Source organism: Hemiscyllium ocellatum, chromosome 3 (genome assembly GCF_020745735.1).
Source record: "Hemiscyllium ocellatum isolate sHemOce1 chromosome 3, sHemOce1.pat.X.cur, whole genome shotgun sequence".
Classification (NCBI taxonomy): domain Eukaryota; kingdom Metazoa; phylum Chordata; class Chondrichthyes; order Orectolobiformes; family Hemiscylliidae; genus Hemiscyllium; species Hemiscyllium ocellatum.
Genome location: NC_083403.1, coordinates 100956401 through 100978057, shown reverse-complemented (window position 1 = coordinate 100978057; position 21657 = coordinate 100956401). Strand labels below are relative to the sequence as shown.

Sequence of the window (21657 nt, the reverse complement as noted above, 5' to 3'; positions counted from 1 at the left end):
TCAGCCTGATGATGTCAGATAAGTTTGGAAGGAGATAAGGCAGAACATCTTTGGACATTATGGAGCGCAGACCTGTATCCAAAGGTCTTCTGAATCCTAGGCACAGTATGTACCAAGCTAGTGTAACTTGAACCTAATTGTGTTAAAAGTTTATAATATATCATAATATTTGGGAATTCTGAATTTAAAGTAGGCATAAGAAATTGATTTCAGCCTTCAGTCCTGCAAAGGTGACTTGTTTCTTTTAAAAGATGAGAAAGTAATTTTTAATGAGTTCAAATCTAATTTCCAAGAAAGCATGTGATTTAAGCTAAATTACTGAATAAACTACTTGGGGAGTTAAATTGTGAAACGTTTACAATGTTGAACTTTTCATGACATACAGAAAGACAGACTGGGAACATAATCAGGATTCACTTGAGAAGAGCAAATTCATACCACAGACTGGCAGTTTAGTTTGCGCCAATCAAGATTTTCAGAGCTGGAAAGAAGCCCTATAACTATTCAGCAGTTTAATTAAACAGGGTTTTTCTTCAAATTCAATTAGGAATTGTCAGTGAAGTAGCTGATTTCTGTGTATCTCTGAAGGAGACACTAACAGAGAGAAACACATCAGCTAAATGTATAGAACATTACCAAAAGGAAATTGTTACAATCTCATCTATTAAGTAAGAAGTTAAGCAGTTAAGATAGGAGTGATCTTTCAGGAGAAAGTGAGGACTGCAGATGCTGGAGATCAGAGCTGAAAATGTGTTGCTGGAAAAGTGCAGCAGGTCAGGCAGCATCCAAGGAGCAGGAGAGTGGACTTTTCGTGAAGAAGGGCTCATGCCCGAAACGTCGACTCTCCTGCTCCTTGGATGCTGCCTGACCTGCTGCACTTTTCCAGCAACACATTTTCAGCTAGGAGTGATCTTTCACTGGGGTTGATTGTCTTTCAAGAATATTGCAAGGCAAAGGGTTTTCTCTTTATTTTTCCTGTTTATGTTAAGATAATTCTAAGTTGTACTACACAGAGAGAACCAAACTTCAAAAACAAGTTTCCATGCAATATCTGACTTTTCCTTTATTATTGTTAGCTTGGATCATAAAATTATAATGTAATAAACTACATCATGGAATAATCTACTCACTGATGCCCAGTTTGGATCCCAGCCAGCACCTTCCAAACCCACAACCACCACAGTCTAGAAAGACAAGGGCAACAGATACATAGGAGCATCACCACCATCAAGTTCCCTTCCAAGCCGCTCACTATCCTGACTTGGAAATATATCACCGTTTCTTCAGTGTTGCTGAGTCAAAATCCTGGAACTCCCTCCCTAAAAGAACTTACATGCCAATCTACAATAAATGGACTGCAGTCGTTCAAAAAAACAGCTCACCACCACCTTTGCATTGGCAAGTAAATAGAAAAGGGCAATAAATAGTGGCCCAGCCACCACTGCCCACATATTCCATGACTGAATTTTTTAAAAAGTTTAAAACCAGAGGACCTTCTTTTTAAGACTCACTTGTGGTTGTTTCTCTATCAATTTGGATCAGGCAGATGCTTGGACCTTGAGAGAAATGGTGGCAAAAACTTGCTATCCACAAATAACACCTTCACACAAATACACAAATAACTACTTTCTGCGCAGGCTGAGGAAAGCCACCTCCCACCCCCTCACCATATTCTACAGAAGGTCCATTGAGAGTACCCTGAGCTGCTGGATCACTGTCTGGATCAGGAACTGCACCATCTTGAATAGTAAAACCCTACAATGGATAGTGAGGACAGCTGAGACAATCATTGTGGTCTCTCCATTACAGACATTTACTCCACATGTTGCATCCTGCCACCTGGCAGAAGATACCAGAGCTTACCGTTTCTCACAGTCAGACTCTACAACAGTTTCTTCCCCCAAGCCATCAGGCTCCTTAACACATTATAATCAGACTCTTTCCCATTTGAAAATCTTTCATATTGCTGCTAGAAAAATGTCTACTATTCATCACTCCTCTGTTAAACTGTAACTAGCGTGTTTTGCACTTCTTATGCACTTTATGCTGTGTACGATTGCGTAGTTTGTGATGTCCATGTAGCTCCCTTGGTACTGGAGGAACTCTGACTTATTTTTACTGTGTCGTTGTACATGAAAGAAATGACAAATGAAAGCTACCCTACTCTAAAGATTTATGCACATCCAGGGCTCCATTTATACTTCTCTTTTGAAATTGTACTCTCCTGATATTTTTTCTTTCCAAATGCATTATAAATCATTAATTCTCCTATTTTAAAATTTATACAGGTCAACTGGTCATTAAACCAATAAGCTTTTCTTCTGGTCACTGTGCAAAGAAGCCACCGTATATGATTTTTAGGTCCACCAGGGTGAACTTGCAACATAGTAAAGTTCAAATTGGCAATTACATAAAATATAGGGACAAATTATGGCTCTACTCTACATTAACTTATAAAGTATAAAGGAAATTGAAACAAGTCAACATAAAACAGAAGATGCTTGAGTGAAAGGATTGACCAAGCATGATATAAATATAGATAAATACGCCAGACATGTTCTTGCACTACTGTAATTCAGATTCAATTGTTAACTTGTTTTTACTCAAATGCTCTATCCTTGCAGTACTCCGTTGTAATTTCAGATTTGTATTATTTGTAACTTGTAGAACCATTGACAAAGTGAGCTTGAATGTTTTCCAGTAAAAAGCATTCCTTGTTTCACGAATTGTCAGACATCCCCACTCACCTGCTCTTTCTTCTAGATCTCGGTAGGGTTTCAAAACATTGTCCAACTGTCTGCTAAGCTCGGCCTTCAGGTATTGTTCACCAACGAGGGCTGAGATCTCCTCACAGATCCTCTGGGCCTCCTGCACTGACTTTTCCTCCCGCTCCAACTCCGACCGGATTTCACTGGCTGCTTCCAGCTGGGATTTCACGGCTTCGGGTTGGGACCCAATGGCCGGTTGATCAGCCAGCTTAGTTTCTAAGATGTTCAGCCTGGCTGAGAGGCCCCGCACTAAACTCTGGAACCTGCTGCTTTTGTCGATGGCCTGATCGATGAGGTTGGACCGGTCAACCAGCTGTCCTGTCAGGTTGTCCCATTTTTGTGTGACGGTAGCCAGCTGATTGCTCACCACTCCACTAGCCACAGCAGGGTCATCTGATTGACGCAAAATGCCATCGGCTGCCGTTTTCAACTGTTCGTGCTGTGGCTTTCGTGTCTCAAACTCCTTGAGCAATATCTGTGAATGACAAAGGAAAATCAACACAGTGAAGCAAGGAAACCAACTTTAAGGAAGTAATCTACAAGTTCTGAACAATACAGAACTCCGTCAGTGAATATCAAATACTTTCCTTGTTGTAGTATTACTTGGGCCCAAACTTACCACAGATTATGTTTGTTACTTGTAACATTTGTGGTCCACTGCGTTCATATTGTGCACCTGCAAGATTCAAGCGCTTCTAAAATTCAAAAATGGTTCACAGAAAATCTCAGTCAGGTGCAATACATTCTGCATCCACTCATCAGAATGAAATAAAAACACAAAGATTGGCATTTATTTTTATACTGATGTTTTGTATAGAAACAGGCATTCAGCTGAACTACTAAGGTTTGAAATTTGCTGCTTTCATTACACTGCTTCTCCGTCTCTTTCTTATCTCCTGAAGGTATCCTCTGCAACCAACCTTTTTGACAAGGCATATGGTTTGTTGTTAAATTATGTTCAATAACAATCCAGGTGAGAGGTTACATCTTTGTTCTTTTCAAGATTATAAACAGATTTGGAACTTAGGCTACTATATCACTGAAATGTCAGAAAAGCTTTGCAATTTGGAAAATTCAAGTGGTGAGCATTTTTTTTTAGCTGTGCGGAAGACTGTTTCTTTCAAAGCAATGAAGGAGATATTTGACGCAGATGCCAAGCATCTGTGTGTTCAGGAAATTCTGCTTGACGACAGGTCTCTGATTTGTTGAGTTGCAGTTTGTTACTGAAGTGTATGTGCAAGGGCAACCGAAGACATCCAGTCTTCAGCCAAAGGCATCTTCCTCCCTCTCTCTCCATGTTAGGAAAAACTAAGAATGTTTAAACAAAAGGAATTCTAACAAGAAAAGATCTGCGTCCATTGGATCAACTAATGAAGTGAGGAACAACTATCACTTTATAGACATCATGTCATCATTGCTAAAGTCTAAAGGAACTGAAATTTATCCCACACCTGAGCCTGGGCTTTTGATCTTTGGAATTTTATTACTTGCATATTTTCTTTTCATTCCTTAATATGTATCAAACCGTTTGTCTTTTATCTGTCTTAATTGTGACCGAGTTTATGGATATTTTGGGGCTTCTAAGGAGTTGGCTTTAAGTCACATAGCAGTAACTTAGGAAACTTCCTTTTCTTTTCTCTGCAGTTAGTTAAAATTAAGTGCCCTTACAATAAACATTTATTTTCTGTTCATGTCAAAACCTGGTGTGAATTACTTTTGTCCTGAGTAGCAGTCAGATGAAATGTTCATCTTGGTAGCCCAATGGGACTTTATACATTTTGTAACAGCTGTGAATCAGTGGGGCACAATTATTGTTGTACTTTTTCCAGTTAAGCCGTGATAATATTCTGATTGCATTCCATAAACTTCCTCCCATGCCTGTCCATCTTGCCCTATCCCTGCAATCCCTGTCTCCCAGATCTATGGTGTTCACCACAACTACTCCCATGGGTTCATCAATGATATTCCTTCCATCATGAGTTCTGAAATGAGATGTTTGTTGGTGATATATGACATTTGCCAACACTTTTGAATATGAAAAGCTAATTTCATGTGCTTTCAATTGCACATCTGATACTTGGATCAGGTTTAAAAAGTAACCTTTCAAATGACCATCAGCTCAAAATGTGGTTGCTTGGTCCATCATGCCTGTGCTAATCTTTTTGAAAAACTATCTAAAACTTCCACTGCTCTAGTCTTTCCTTGGAGTCTGGAGAATTTTCCTCATCTCCACCTTGTCCAATTCTCTTTTGAACTGCTCCCTGGCAGTTCATTCCAGATACCTGCACTCCACCACAAAAAACTGAAATCTCCTCAACACTGTTGGTTTCAGTCGAAATGTTCACTCAAAATTACTTCCTCCTTACCTGGACTTGTTGTTTCTGATTATTCAACATATGTGGATCAATGGAAAGTGGTCCAAGCACATTCATCATTAGTTCCTTCTCAATAAGCCACTGGCTGAGCTGCACCTCTGCCATCTCAAACTGAGTAAGGAAACTGGATGACTCTTCCAACTTCTGCTGTCGGTCTGCTGCTGACTGGCTGATCTGTTGCCATTTTGAATCTGAAAGACAATATTGAAAATGCATCCTTTTTTTTGGAGAAACTTTCCTTAACAACCAAATGTTTACAACTCAAAAGTGAAAGCTTTTCTGTCATGATGAGATTAGTTCATGGTTAACGGATCGTGGTCTGGTTGGATGAAACTATTCATCGACATAGTCCACTTCCGTGTCACACATAGAGTGCATGATAAAACAGCAAGTGGGAAAGCACACCTGAAGACTGACAGAATGGGACCTGGAGACAATATGGAAGAAAGTGAACACAAAATGAGCAACAGGTAAGTTCGAGCATAAAGAAGCATAAGAGACGTACATCACAGAAACAGACCCTCCAGTCCAACCAGTCAATGCCAATCATAATCCCAAACTGAACTAGTCCCACCTTCCTGCATTTGGCCCATATTCCTCAAACATTTCTTATTCATGCATTTATCTAAGTATCTTTTTAACGTTGTAACCATACCTGCATCCACCACTTCCTCTAGAAGTTAATTCCACACATGAATCATTCTCTTGGGTTAAAAAAAATGCCCCTCATGTCTTTTCTAAATCTTTCTCTTCTTACCTTAAAGATATGCCTAGGTATTGAAATCCCCACCTTAAGGAAAAGACACTTGCCAGACACCTTATCTAAAACCCTCATGATTTTATAAACCTCTATAAGGTCACCCCCTCAACCTCCGACACTCCAGTGAAAGAAGTCCCAGCCTATCTCGACTCTCCTATAACGCAAGTCCTTTGGTAACATACTGGTAAATCTCTTCTGAATCCTCTTCAGTGTAATAATATCTTTCCTATAACAGGTGACCAAAACTGGACACAGTACTCCAGAAGGTGCCCCACTAATGTCCTGTACAATTTCAACATAACATCCCAACTCCTAAATCAAAGGTCTGAGCAATGAAGGTAAGGATGCTAAGTGTCTTCTTAACTATCCTATCTACATGTGATACAAAGTTCAAAGAACTATGCATTTGAACTCAGAGGTCTCTCTGTTCTAAAACACTACTCAAGGCCCGACTTTTAATTGTATTAGTTCTGCTCTTGTTGTTTTACAAAATGCAATATCTAGCACTTTCCAAATTAATCTCTTATCTGCCACTTGTCAACTAATTGACCAAATGTAAAAAGAAAGCAGGATAGACTATGTACAGAATCAGATACAGCATGCACAGTCCGCACAGCCCAGGACCAGAATAGGCACAATGAGATAGAGTAGACAGGGTGAAACAGAGGTGAGTGGGTGAGCACAGTGAATTAGATCATGTGGAGTGAGCACAGGAAGTGCTGAGAGAGATAAAGTATACAGAGCAAAAAGAAGAATAAAGCAAGATGAGACAAAGCATGTGCAGAGAGCTCAAGAAGAAAGAGAGAACAAAGAATGAGAAAATGGGCAGGGTGTGTATGCACACAGAGGGAAGACACACTCTGGGGAGAGATGAGGAGATGGAGCATGTAGGCAGAGAGAAAAAGAGAGTTCAAACAAATGAGAGCATAGAACAAGTGGCACAGAAAAAGATGATGTCAGATGGAAAGTGAATACAGCTTGGAAGGGAACAGCATCAACCTGGAAAAAGGTGGAATAACTGGGGGAAGACATTGGGGTTAGTGGGAATATCACTGCAATATCAATCCAAGCTAATGTTCTGTGCACATCCCACCAAAGCAGATGTCAAAAGTCCAATGCAATGAAAATCTGAAATAAGAAGCTCACCATGTAATCACTGCCAATTGGCATAAAACCCCATCTGGATTCACTACTGTCCTTTAGAGAAGAAAATCTGTCATTCATGCTCACATATGACTTCAGACTCATGTCAATGTGATTAAGTCTTAATTGCTGTCTGGGCAGTTAGGGATGCGAAATAAACATCGGCCTATCCAGCGAAGTCCACATCCTACACAAGAATTTTTTTCAAAACTTGGATCCAATACAATAGACTGTGAAAAGGGGCTCAATAAGGATGTGGTGGCAAGAGAATGTAGAAATTATTACACCCATTGTATATTTTCCTAATTTCTTTACTGTTCATTTGACAGATGGGCATCACTGGTGAGGACAGCATTTAACCTGTTCCGAAGTGTAATTAAGAAGGTGCTGCTGAGGATTTTGCACTGCAGACCATGTGGTGAAGACCCATCCACACTGCTATTCTTTAATGTCTTCAGAAAACCCAATATTGCATAACAGGCATAGTCAGCAACTTACAGATGAATCCAATAATTTTTCTCAACAATCTTTGAATGTAATTGTTGGAAACTGGACTGAACAATGATATTGCCAATCAATTTGACAGGAGACGCCACCGACTTACTGAGAGTAGGAGACGAACTGTCCACCAAGTGCAAATGTTTCCTATATTAGATCACTTGTTACAATAAATGGAAACAGGAAAATTGAGGCACCAAAACACCATCTATGATGGTAAATGTAGAAAGTTGGTCTGTACTTACAAGGAGGCCAAACAGCTGTGACCTTAAAAAGAGGACAGCAGTGAGTGCCAGGGGACTGATAACCAACACCATTATAGCCCTGATCCTATCAAGTATTCATTCACCCAATTTAACTAATTTATCAGAGATATTTTGAGCAAATCTCAACCAGAGTTCATTGGGGGGAACCAGTAAATGTGTTTATTTGGACTTCCAAAAGACATTCGACAAGATACCTCAAAAAAAAGTTATATTATTACAGCTCACATTGGAATGGAAAGAGAACTGACTATTGGACAGGGAACAAGGAGTGGAGATTAGGTGTTTGTTTTCAGATTGGGAACCTCTCACCAGTGGTGTTCCAAAGGGATCAGTGCTGGAACTGCACTGCTTACAATATATTCATGACTTGGAGAAAGAAAGTGAATGTATTGTAGCCAAATTTGTAGATGACACAAAAATAGGTGTAAAGGCAAGTTGTGAAGTGGATGCAATCAGTCAACAGAGAGATATTGATAGGTTACATGGGCCAAAAGTTGGCAAATGGACAATAATATGAGAAAATATAAACTTATTCATTCTGGAAGAGAGAATAAAAGAATAGAATGCAATATAAATGAAGAAAAATAGGAAAAAAAACTGTGATACAAAAAGGACTTGGACTTGTGCATGATGCACACAAAACTAGCACAGAGGGGCAGCAGGTAATCAGGAAATCGAATGGAATATTGGCTTTTGTTTCAAGGGATTTGGACTATAACAGTAGGGAAGTTTCATTGCAAATGTTCAAGGTGCTGGTGAGTCTACATCTGTAGTGCTGTGAGCAGTTTTGCTCCGTTTATTTAAGGAAAGATATTAGTTCATTGGGGGCCATTCAGAGAAGATTGAGATGATCCCCAGTATGAATGGACAAGTTGGGTCTCTACTTACTGGAGTTTAGGAAAATGAGACACGATCTCATTGACACATATAGGATTCTTAAGGAGCTCGGCAGGGTAAATGCTGAGAGGATGATCTCAGTCATGGGAGAGTTCAGGACCAGACAGCATAGTCTCAGAATAAAGGAATGCTAATTTAAGTCTGAGCTGAGGAGGAATTCCTTCTCTTAGAGGGTAGTAAATTTGTGGAATTCTTTACCACAGACTGTTGTCAAGGCTGGGTTGTTAAGTATATTCAAGGCTGAGATAGACAGATATTTAATAGGGAAGAGAAATAAGAGTTGTTTGTTGAAAAGGCAGAAAAGTGGAGTTGAGAATTAACAGGTCATTGAATAGCATGGTAGAATCAACGGGCTGAATGGCATACTCTTACACTTTATAATCTAACAACAAAAATTGCTTAAATAATGTGAGTAATTTCCCTTCAAGTGTTGAATAAGATATTGACATTATGCACACTCAGACTTCTCTCCAACTGGAACATTAGCACAGAATATCCAACAATGGTCACTGTCTTCTTACAATGCTGAGTTGCCTTTTGGCATATTTCCTGATGTCTGGTACTGACAATGGATGCACAGATCAGAATTAGATTCTACATTCTAGCATGGCTCACCATATTAATTCATCAGCAAGTAACAAGTATTGTGTCAAGCTCATTTTCAGCTGAGCTGTTTTCAGCAGAAAATGAATCCTGCTCCAAAGAAAACATTTATAATTTTAAATCACTTCCACCTATCAGCTTCAGCACTAGAAATAAGAGGGGAAACAAAACATTCAAAGGCACTGAAACTGCTGCTGTCAGTTTGAGCTTACTCTTTATTTAATAAATACTTACTACAAATTCAATTGGCGAGTTTGCGTTAAAAAAAAAGAGAAATACAAACACCAGAAAATATTTGTATTTTAATGCAGCAGCAGTGAAAGGCGCACTAAAGGATTTAATCCATAAAATGGGGCCTCCTCCCCCTCACCATTTTAAAAGACTTGGGAAAGGCCAGTGTTGGACTGGTGGTGGACAAATTTAAAAGTCACACAACACCAGGTTATAAACCTGTTGGACTGTAACCTGGTTTTGTGTGATTTTTAACCATTTTAAAAGAATTTGACTGAATCAATAATTTCATCACTAAGCACTGGGGAAACATGACTAACTTAACAAAGAAAGAACAAAGAAAATTTACAGACCCTTTGGCCCTCCAAGCCTGAGCCTGATGCTAACTGTCTGTAGAATTAGCAACACTGAAAGAGACCACTCGGAGGCTTATTTTTAACTGAAGGCTTTCCTTTCATATGTTGGTTTCTCTGTCAGTCTTGAAATTCTGACTGTTGTAATATCCGTTTAAGAGAATACAGAGTCATAGAGTTGTACAGCATGGAAGCAGACCTTTGATCCAACTCGTCCATGATAACCAGATATCTTAATTAATCTAGTCCCATTTACATTTGGCCCAAATCGCTTCCCTTTCAGATACCCATCTAGATGCCTTTTAAATGTTATAACTGTACCAGCCTCCACCACTTCCTCTGGCAGCTCATTCCATACCCACACCATCCTCCATGTGAAAAAGTTATCTCTTAGGTCCCTTTTATATCTTTCCCCTCTCACCTTCAACCTATGCCCTCTAGTTCTGGACTCCCTTATCCTGGGAAGAAGGCCTATGCTATTCACCCTCTCCATGCCCACATCCATGTAAATCTTTTCTCCACCCTTTCAAGTTTCACATGAAAGATGTTGTGTAAGGGAGACCAGAACTGAACGCAGTATTCCAAAAGTGGCCCAACCAATGTCCTGTCCAGCCGCAACATGACCTCCCAACTCCTATACTCAATGCATTATGTAAATGTTCAGAGCACCAGGATATAAAACAGCATGCCACCAGGAAATAGTTAATGTTGCTTGTGCAGCTGAGAATAACATTATAAAGCTGAATGCTAAGTGAACCTGTTTGCTGCAATATACATGTTTCTTTGTGTAGATATATTTGTATATATAATAGATAGTATATCCTTTACAGTGTTCAAATGAATTATAGTTTACTAGTGCTGGATGTGAGTTTGCCAAGTTTGTATGGAGGAACCATGAAATGCAACACTGATTTCTCGGTTTATCCAGATGATGGTCATAAAACTGAATGTCTTAACACTGAATTCTTAATCATCTTTTGTCAAACTCATGTATCACTGCCAATGCAATTCTGTTAAATAAACAAGCTTCAAGCATAATAGCTGGAAACAAAAGTAGCATGAGGGCTTTTTTCAGGAGGAGGAGGAGGAGATTGGATTTCAATCTAGTCTTGATTAAATAAAGAATTTTTTTTAAAAAAGTGAGTAGCAGTCAACTTACAGAGCAACTTGAGGTTTGTTTTGAAGTTTTGCCAGAACACAAGAAACAAAAATATATATCACTTAACATTTTTCACAATGGAAATAAATTAAATAATGAAATGTATGGAGTGCAATATCATAAGAAATGAAAATGTCCTATTGCATTAAATTATGTAATGGTTTTGATAGCTCTTAAAGAAAAAAAGAGAAATGACCGCAGGTCAATGTTCACCACATCTCAACTTTCATCACTCGATTTGAGATCTGTTGTGGTGCATTTTGCAGTTCCAGATAAATATCTTAATATTCTTAACATCAGCTTTATCTTTTCTGCTAAGACTGCAAAGAAGACATTTGCTGACAACATGTGGTGAAGACAGGGAAGTCGGGGCAAGGGGAAAATGTGAGATGGAGAGAGAGATGGGGTGGAATTGTGATGGTGAAAATGAGAGGGGTATCAAGGGCCTGAAATGGTGTGGAGTTGGTGGGTAAAATGGGAGCAAGTTGAAAAATGGGGGTAAAGTGGGAGGGAGAGAGACAGGAAGAAAGAAAAAGTTAGTTAAAGAGAAAGGTTGAAGGGGAAAGAGGCAAGTGAAGAAATCATGGAAGAAACAATGAGAGAGAGTTCATTGACTCCAACATTAATTTTACAGCAGCCACTTCTACAGTAGATTACAAGTTGAACTCTAGCGGCACGGTGGCACAGTGGTTAGCACTGCTGCCTTACAGCGCCAGAGACCCGGGATCAATTCCCACCTCAGGCAACTGTCTGTGTGGAGTTTGCACACTGTCCCTGTGTCTGCGTGGGTTTCATCCAGGTGCTCCGGTTTCCTCCCACAGTCCAAAAATGTGCAGGTTAGGTGAATTGGCCATGCTAAATTGCCCATAGTGTTAGGTGAAGGGGTAAATGTAGGACAATGGGTCTGGGTGGGCTGCTCTTTGGAGGGTCAGTGTGGACTTGTTGGGCTGAAGGGTCTGTTTACACACTGTAAGTAATCTAATCAATGTAGCAGAATAAGGTGAAGTAAATGGAGATCCACTTGGGAAAAGGACTTTGCAGTAACTGTTGAACACAAACAAAATTGCATAAAGGAGCAGCTCAAAAGAGATACAGACGCAAATGGCAGGTATGTCAAGCATTCAAAACTAACCAGTAAAAAGTGAGGTCTGCAGATGCTGGAGATCAGAGCTGAAAATGTGTTGCTGATGAAGGGCTTATGCCCGAAACATCGAATCTCCTGTTCCTTGGATGCTGCCTGACCTGCTGTGCTTTAACCAGCAACACATTTTCAATTCAAAACTAACCATTCACTGTACAACAGAGAAAAATACCCTTTTCATAAGAGCATTTCTACTGCATTAAACTTTCTTACAATTCCTATTTATGTTTTGCCCATTTCTTTGTGCTAAAGCCTTTATTCTTTTTGCAGCAGTTACATTAGTTTAAGCACTGGTGTTTCACTGAGAATGTCTGTGTATGCAACTCGTCATCTTGACGAAAGAGACAAGGAAGCTATTTAGTGCAGAGTAAATCTTAAAATATTGTAAGAGGAATGATGAAGAGGTCACAAGAAAGCAGTCCCATGATGGCTGCATTTAAATTAAGAATACACAGGTCTGTTTGTGCATTAAACAGAAGGGTCAGCACTTTGCCAAAGAGTTTGTTTCTTAGTACAGTGAAGTTTGTGCATTTCAGCAACACAAAATTGTGCTTTCATGCCAGATTAGGTTTACAAGATCATGGGAGTTAAATGATATTGTGGTAACTAACTAGTAAGCAGATGAACCTTACTTTTTACTTCTGTTCATATGTTAATTCTTAAAATAATGCAGTTATAACTCAGACTGTGAAGGACTTTGGAGATTGTAAAAGGCACAATATAAATTCAAATCATTTACAAAATATCAAGGTTAAGGGCAGCCTCTGAGAAAAACAGAAACAGAGTTAATGTTTCAGGTCAATCCCCTTTCAGCAGTTCCAACTCTGGTTTTCTCTTCACAGATGCTGCCAGTCTCATGTCCCATAAATCACAGCTAGCAAGTCAATTCAGGGTACAAGATCCCATTTTTTCCTAGAACTGGATTTTGTACATAGTATACATGTGGACCCCTTTTTTTCGGCCATTCAGGCTGTCCTTGAAATAGTAGTCAGCTCAATATTCACTCAATATTCATGTTTTACTTCCTGGTACCTTGCACTTGGGCACAAGTGTTCAAGTAGGTGATACGAGCGGTGTTGTGAAAATGTGCAGGAATTTATGATATACCCATGCTCTGCATTGGATGCAGATCACTATTCAAAATGGTGCCCCCCCCACCCCCCACTACACCGGTGGTTCACTTTGATACTCTTCCCACAAGTTATTGGAGGAATTTTCCAAAGGCTTTGAAGGTTGACTTCTAGGCCAACTTTCTACTGCATTTCTAGAATTCTCTGTTTTTATTTCAGATTTGAAACATTTGCTTTTCTGCTATATTTTGGCAAAGCACAACAAAAGTAAGTTTCCAAAACAAAGTTTGTTGCCTCAGTTTGAACAATTAACTTCTTGAGTATGGAACAATTTTCAGTTCTGTGCATCCAAACTCTGCAACAAAACAAAAACCTAGCCGCAAACTAAGAAAGTGTCCATTCGCTCCAACAAACCATTTTCTAGCATCCACAGAATACTCTTGCCATTGTGAAAGATTAAGTGCTCTGAATCTTACAATTAGAGCTAGTCCACTTAGGAGTGAAATCTGGAAGGAATTTTTGACACTACGAGAAATCTGAAACTCTTTCTGTCAAAGTGCTTTGGAAACTGGGAGGTCAATTTAACTTGCAAGACTGAGGTCAACCAACATTTAGTGGAGTTTAAAGCTTGTGAATCAAATTTGAGTAAATTACAATTAGGTGCAGATGACTCATGATTGAACTCAAAGGTGAAACAGGCTCAAAGTGTGGAACCTATTCCTGTTCTTATGTTGTTATGTCCCAGATGGTTCCAAAGGTAAAAGCACACAGTATTTTAAGCCACCATACCATCCCAGCTCAAGCAAAATAATTCTAATCGCTTTAACTAAAAGAGAATGCATGACAGCTTAGCTATTTAACACATTGAATAATTAACATTACAGTAAAACTTCTATATTGTTATCTAATAAGCAAATTGACACATTACTTATATAATCCAGCATCTGCCTCCATTTCCCAGCTTCTGGAGCGTCAGTGTTCTCCTCCAGCAATAATGCCAACCTTTCTTTCACCTGTCCAACCTTGCCAGTGTTTTGGTTCAATTCAGCTTCAAATATCTGCAGCAAAGAATTGCTAAGAATTAAACAAGGTCAAGATAGCTTTGTTTCCAATCTGCCATTTAAACACCACTGAAAAGCACGTGAATCAAAAAACTACTTCATTTGGTTAAGATCAGATAGATAACAAGGGGAAGTACATTGTTTATCAAATATATAACCAGTGATTATTTAGTGCAATGACATACACTTCATTTAATTAAGCATATTACTCTAAAATTCCTCACACTAAAAACACGAGGCACAAAATTATTCAATGGAATATTGATAGCAAACAACTGAATTTTTTTTTTGCAGGAGCCAAACTAATTAGGCACATCGTTGATCTGAGAGCTTTACATTTCTACTATTTTTAAACATTCTTCTTTTATCCTAAATATTTTAAAACATAAAACTTAAAATATTTAAATCACAGCAGTAGCACTCAGTGAATAGGGAGTCAACCCATTTTGATAGGAGGCAGTGTTTAACAGTTAAGGGGAGAAAGTGAGGACTGCAGATGCTGGAGATCAGAGCTGAAAATGTGTTGCTGGAAAAGCGCAGCAGGTCAGGCAGCATCCAAAGAGCAGGAGAATCGACGATTCGGGCATGAGCCCTTCTTCAGGAATGAGGAAAGTGCGTCCAGCCGGCTAAGATAAAAGGTAGGGAGGAGGGACTTGGAAATACCTATTGCATTTCCAACGTCCCTCCTCCCTACCTTTTATCTTAGCCTGCTTGGCATACTCTCCTCATTCCTGAAGAAGGGCTCATGACCGAAACGTCGATTCTCCTGCTCCTTGGATGCTGCCTGACCTGCTGCACTTTTCCAGCAACACCTTTTCAGCTTTAACAGTTAAGAACAAAGTGAAAATGTTTGTGTTATTCTGGAGAATCTTGGTGATCGTTTCTCATTACCAACATACAGACCAAAGCTTCACCCACTGTTAGATTCTTTGGGCATCCTGACAAACGCTGCAATTTTTATTTCATGGGGCACCAGAATAGGTGACTTTCTACAAATATGTGAGGTAAAAAATGGAGACCTGCATCCCGCCCACTTCAATAAAAGTTTTCTTCTTTCACCTCAAGAAATAAAAATGCTTTTGCATAAGCCAGGTATTTCTAGTAACTGATTTGAGCTTCAGTCTTCATTAGAGTCAGCAATATTAATTGAGGTATTTGGATGAGTATATGAATAGGAAGGGTTTAGAGGGATATGGGCCGGGTGCTGGCAGGTGGGACTAGATTGGGTTGGGATATCTGGTCGGCATGGACGGGTTGGACCGAAGGGTCTGTTTCCATGTTGTACATCTCTATGACTCTATATGGACAGACTTTTTATTCAACTATTGATGAGTATGTATTGTTCACACCATCTTCTCAATGAGCTTTCCTGTTATTTTGTTCCCTCATTTGATGTAACTATAAGATGAGCTTAACAACGTAGCTAGCTAGTTTTTGTCTATGTATCAGTTTTGTATATTCATGTTATATTGTATATAACATGCCCTCATAATTTGGCTAAGCCATGACAAGGAAGGAACAGGATCATAGCTTAGCTTCTTAGAATCTAACAGCACAGAGGAGGTCCCAACTTGCCTGCACTGGCTCTTTGGAAGAGCTGTCCATTGAGATCCACCTCCTGTTTTTTCCTCATAGCCCTGCAAAAATTTCCTTTGTAAATATTTGTTGCAGAAGACAGTAAGATGAAGTAGCAGAAGTAGGCCATTTAACCTATCAAAGCCCACTCCATTATTCAATGAGAGCATGGCTGACCTGATAATCTTCAATTCCACTTTCTTACTTTTCCCTATAATCCTTGATTTTCTTACTGATGGGAACTTTGTTTCTCTCTCAGTCTTATATATATTTAATAACCCAGCCTTGACAATCCTCTGAAGTAAAGGAAATACACAGATTCACCACCCTCAGAAGAAATTCCTCCTCATTTCTGTCCTAACTGAGCAACCTCTTATTCTGAGATTATGCACTTTGGTCCTAGACTCTTCCACAAGGTGAAACAACCTTCCACAAGTATGCTGTTAGATTTCCTAAGAATATTATGTGTTTCAGTAAGATTGCCTTTTATTCTTTTAAATTCCAATGAATACAGGCCCAAACTACTCAATCTTTCCTCATAAGACAGTGTTTCCACACCAAGGATAACAAGTGAACCTTCTCTGGATTGCCTCCAATGCCAGTACATCTTCCCTTGGAAAGGGGATCAAACTGTTCATAGCTTTCTAGGTCTAACTAATACCTTTTGTAGATTTAACAAGACCACCCTTTTTTTGATAAATACTTCATTCCCTTTGAAGTAAAAGGCCCAAAGCCCATTTCTCTTGTCTATTACCAGCTGAACTTCGATCCATGCTGGAGGACACCAGAATTAGTTTTTGTTGGAGCTTTCTGCAGTCTTTCCCCATTTAAATCAATCAATTCCCTTTTAAAATTTATTTTTAAATCTGCTTTCACCACTCTTTTAAGGATCTACATTATAACAACTCGCTTTGTAAAAAAATGTTCTCATCGAATTCTCTCCCAACTGCCATAAATGTTCCTCTATCCTCACAATTCTTTTTTTAGCCCTTCAACCAACAACAAAGTTTGAATAATGTGTTGTCTCCAATTTCTGATTGAAACAACTAAGTGATATAGAACAGAACCTCATGAACTGAGCAATTAGTGTGAAGGGAATCACCAAATTAATCGAACAATTGAGGTGTGAAATTTAAAGCAGAATTGAAGCAGGAAGAGGATTTGAAATTTTTTGCCACAAGCAAGCTCTCTGATAATACTGCAGAGAGAGCAAAGTGTGAAATGGCCTTACTGCTGGTTTTTGCTAATCTTGCACATGCTTGATTGCTTACTCCAAACTGGACCTCGAGAAAAAAGGGGCCATTATTATAATCAAGAACTCTCTTTTCTCACCATAATATTCAGCAATGACCGATTGTTTTGGAAGGTTACAACAGCAAGTGTTAAAGCTATAATGAAAGAAAAGTAACATGCATGCAGGTCACAAGTTGACTGTGGAAAATGGAGGTCCTGATATTAAGGCTTCCTTTATAGATTGAGGTAAAGGCATTCCAACCTGTTGCAAAATTACACTGGACTGAGAGTTTAATCTTCATCATGTATATTTATTTGAACATTTTTTAAAGGTGGATACAAAGATTGTATATATTAAAACTATCTTTAATTACCATATAAACTTTGACATGTAAAATGTAAGACAGAGATGTCTTTGGGGGAGCATGGTTAAAGATATAAGACCATTAACACCAAAACTGTCTTTCTGTCACCTCTCCTTTGAAAAAATTCATGCAATTTGAATTAAGAATTCTTGAACATTAGGCAATAAGCTAACATTGATGATTATTGACCTCTGTCAAACTGAATCATAAAGACAATGTGTAACTTGTACATCAGAATGGTACAGTGATAAGGGTCCTACCTCAGAGTCAAAAGCTCCAGATTCAAGTCCCATCTACCCTGGGACTTCTCCAAAACGGTTGATTAAAACTCTTTTTTTGTACACCATACCAAACAAAATGTGTTACTTTGAGTGTACTCTACATGGTGATGCATTGAACAACTGGCTGAATACCAGTTTTAATATCAATCTTGGAGTAGTTGGTGGGGAATTATTTTAATTTGTCAAAATTACTGCAAGAATATTCATTTTCCCTCACTATTAAACAATTTTAAATGTTCAATATTGCCTCTGCAGGGCATATTTTAAGACATTGCAGATATCAGCCATGACTCAGTGGTCAATTTTCAACAGAGGCATGAGGTCACAGGTTCAAGTCTCACTCGAGTGACCTGGCCTAAATTTTCATGCTGCACCTAAGCAAGGGAGGGACATGGATTTCAGCTCTGGCCAATCTCCTGGGTGAATGTAAAAGATTCTGCAGTATTAATCTGAAGAACAAGAAAGGTTCTAGTCAGTATTTCTCCTTCAAACATTGCTAAAATTGATTATCTGGTTATTAATGGATTGCTGTATGTGGGAATTGGCTGTGTTCAAGGTGATTGTTAACATTTTGTACTTTATGACAATGACTGCAACGTGTTTTGGGACATCAAGATTATTACGTCCAAATAAATTCTTTTGGTCTAAAAGAACAGCTAGTTCACCCACATGAAGCAATGGATAATTCAGTCATATTGAAAAAATTTTCTTCAATTTGAGAGGTAGATTCATATGAGCAGACTTATCGGATAGTGTCTTGACAATACTCTACAACAGTACTGTTATATGACAACTACCATTAACTGCATTAAAGCTGTGTAGCACTGCTTCACTTCTAGCCCAGCCACTTCTTCTGGATTGTTCCAAACTCAGGCAGAGCAGGATAATGTTTACCAGGATACAAAGAATGGAGGGTAGTTGTGGACGAGTGCTTTTCTGATTGATGTTCTCTGACCAGTGGTGTTCTGCCACGATCAGTGCAGGGACCTTTGTTGTTTGTAACATACACAAATAATTTGAAAAAAAATTTAGGTGGTCTGATTAGTAAGTTTTCAGACAACATGAAAATTGGAGGAGTTATGGATAGTGAGATAGGTTGTCAAAGGATAAAGCACAATATAGGTAGGTCAGTTGGAAAGTTGGGAGGAGAAATAGCATTTGGAGTTCAATCTGGACCAGTGTGAGATGTTGTATTTTGGGAGGTCAAATGCAAGAGGAAAGTATACAGTAAATGGTAAGATTGGTATACAGAGGGACCTAGGAGTGCAAGTCCATAATTCCCTGAAACTGGCAACACAGGTGGATGAAGTGGTAAAGAAGACATTTGGCACGCTTGTCTTCATCGACTGGGACACTGAACATAAAAGTTGGCAACAAATCTTTTCTTTCTATTTACTCATGAGACGTGGATTTGCCAGTTGGCTAGCATTTATTGCCTGTCCCTAGTTGCCTTTGAGGAGGTGGTCAGCTGCCTTCTTGAACCATTGCAGTCCACCTGCTGTGGGTTGACCCACAATGCCGTTATGGAGGGAATTTTAGGATTTTGACCCAGCAAGAATGAAGGAACGGCAATATATTTCCAAGTCAGGATAGTAAATAACTTGGAGGGGAGCTTGCAGGTGGTGGTGTACCTATTCAATGGTAACCCCTGGGATGTTGAAAGTTGGGGATTCGGTGATGGTAGCACCATTGAAAGTCGAGGGACGATGGTTAGATTATCTCTTATTGGAGATGGCCATAGCCTGGCATTTGTGTGATATGAATGCTCCTTGCCACTTGTCAGTCCAAACCTGGCTATCGCCCAGATCTTGTTGCATTTGAATATGAAGTTCATCAGTATCTGAGATGTCATGAATGGTACTGAACATTATGCAATCATCAGCGAACATTCCCACTTTGGACCTTACGGCAGAGGGAAGGCCATTAATAAAACAGCTGAAGATGCATGGGCCTAAGACACTATCCTGAAAACTTCCTGCAGAGATGTCTTGGAGCTGAGATGACAGACCTCTAACGACCATCACTATCTTCCTAGGTGCTTCATTTGACTCGCCGGATACCATTGATTCCAGTTTTCCTACAGCTCCTTGATGCCACACTCAGTTGAATGCATCATTAATGCCAAGAGCTGTCACTCTCATCTCAAGTCTGGAATTCAGCTCTTTTGTCCATGTTTGAATTAAACGGGATAAAACTTCAACTAGGTCACATTTGGAATAACGTATGAAGTTCTGGTTGCCACACTAGAGGAAAGATGTGGAGGCTTTAGAGAGCTGACAGTATATCAAATTCCTTATGAAGGGCTTATGCCCGAAATGTCGAATTTCCTATTCCTTGTATGCTGCCTAACCTGCTGTGCTTTAACCAGCAACACATTTGCAGTATATCAAATTATGAAAGGCTTGGATAGGGTGGATAGTTGGGAGACTTTTTTGCAGCAGGGAAATGGGAAATAGTATGGGGTTTTAAAATTAGAGGGGGCAAGTTTAAAGGAGTTGTGCGAGGCAAGTTTTTTTATACCCAGCGGTAGGTATCTGGGAGGTGGTAAAAGCAGATACAATCGTAACATTTGAGAAGCACTTAAACAGACATATGAACAGGCAGGAAATAGAGGGATATGGACCATGTGCAGAAAGATGGGATTAGTTTAGAATGGTATCATGGTTGGCACACACATAGTGGGTTGAAGAGTCTGTTTCTGTGCTGTACATGTTCTATGTTCTGGTTGCAGGTTTCCAATTTTACTTCAAAATTAATTTCACACTGATTGTGGCTGCATTTAAATGCCAAGCCTAAGCTCTTAAGAGCCTCTTGCCAGAATGTAATAAATGTTGGCTGAGTTAGTTGACATCCTTTCTCGTAGCTGGGTCACAATCGTCCTACCACATCCACCACTTCAACTTTACTTTAAAGTCATGGTTTCAATGACACTGATGTCACAAGCACAACATTCATGACACAAGGAGCACTGATCACAGCAGATTTCAGTGTGAAACTTGGTGCACAGAATGCGGTTATCACTGCTCAGGCAGGCACCATAATGTATTGTTTCCAGTACCACCTCTATTCTATTATTCTCCCCTGCGATTGCCAAGGAAGGATTAGAAAATTGTTTTGCAGCAAACTGAGCAAATCTACATCCTATTCATGGTCACATAGTCATAATACCGTAATACTTTTACCTTCAGCACCATCAATATATTGTAACTAATTGTATCCAAAGCAAGTTAACATAACTGCAGCTTAAAGATAATTAAACTACATTAAAATAGGATGTCCAAGATAAGTAACTGCAACAATGCTCACTGTTTATTAAATAGATTTGCAAATTATTCCGAAAATATAGAAATACGTATTTTTAATCAACCTGTTCAGACATGTTCTGACACGTCTGCACTGTAGGCCCCAAACCTTGTTGGTAGATTGACATTACAACCCTCTTTGGTTTGCACAACCAAGATTTTGCCATTACCTTCCTCCTCCTTTTAAGAATTGCTGATTTTGGACATTAATTGTCTATTAAACTCACCACAAATAGTCAGGGCTGATAATAGAGTGTAAATACTTCTTTAACAATGTGCCAATTGTTAATGCAAAGCCAATCAAATCTTGGCCCAGAAACAAAACAACTTAAACATTCAATTTCATTCCTGTAGACAGTCAACTACTAGAAATGTTAAAATGCTAAATTTTACATTTTTCCCCTTATTCTGTTTTGTCTCATTTTCTCTTTCTTGATCCACTTTTTTTCTTCATCTATGGATTTCTCTATCTCTATCTGATTTAACTCTACCCACATCTCCATTACTTCTGTGTTTTTCTCAATCTTTAATGTCATTGTTTGCAAATATAGACTGTTGGTTTTGTCGTTCATCAGA

At 39.1% G+C, this 21657-nt stretch overlaps 1 protein-coding gene across 12 annotated transcripts in view; it reads right to left on the bottom strand.

Annotated features, from left to right (window-relative positions):
* Positions 1–21657, bottom strand: part of dst (dystonin) — a 624072-nt gene that overhangs the window by 170002 nt on the left and 432413 nt on the right. For all 12 annotated transcript variants that reach the window (XM_060852081.1, XM_060852129.1, XM_060852093.1 and 9 more), the window contains 3 exons: positions 14193–14322; positions 5135–5334; positions 2748–3243 (listed from right to left, as the gene is read on the bottom strand). In XM_060852081.1, coding sequence (XP_060708064.1) covers positions 2748–3243; positions 5135–5334; positions 14193–14322 — 826 coding nt within the window. The remainder of the gene's footprint in view (positions 1–2747; positions 3244–5134; positions 5335–14192; positions 14323–21657) is intronic.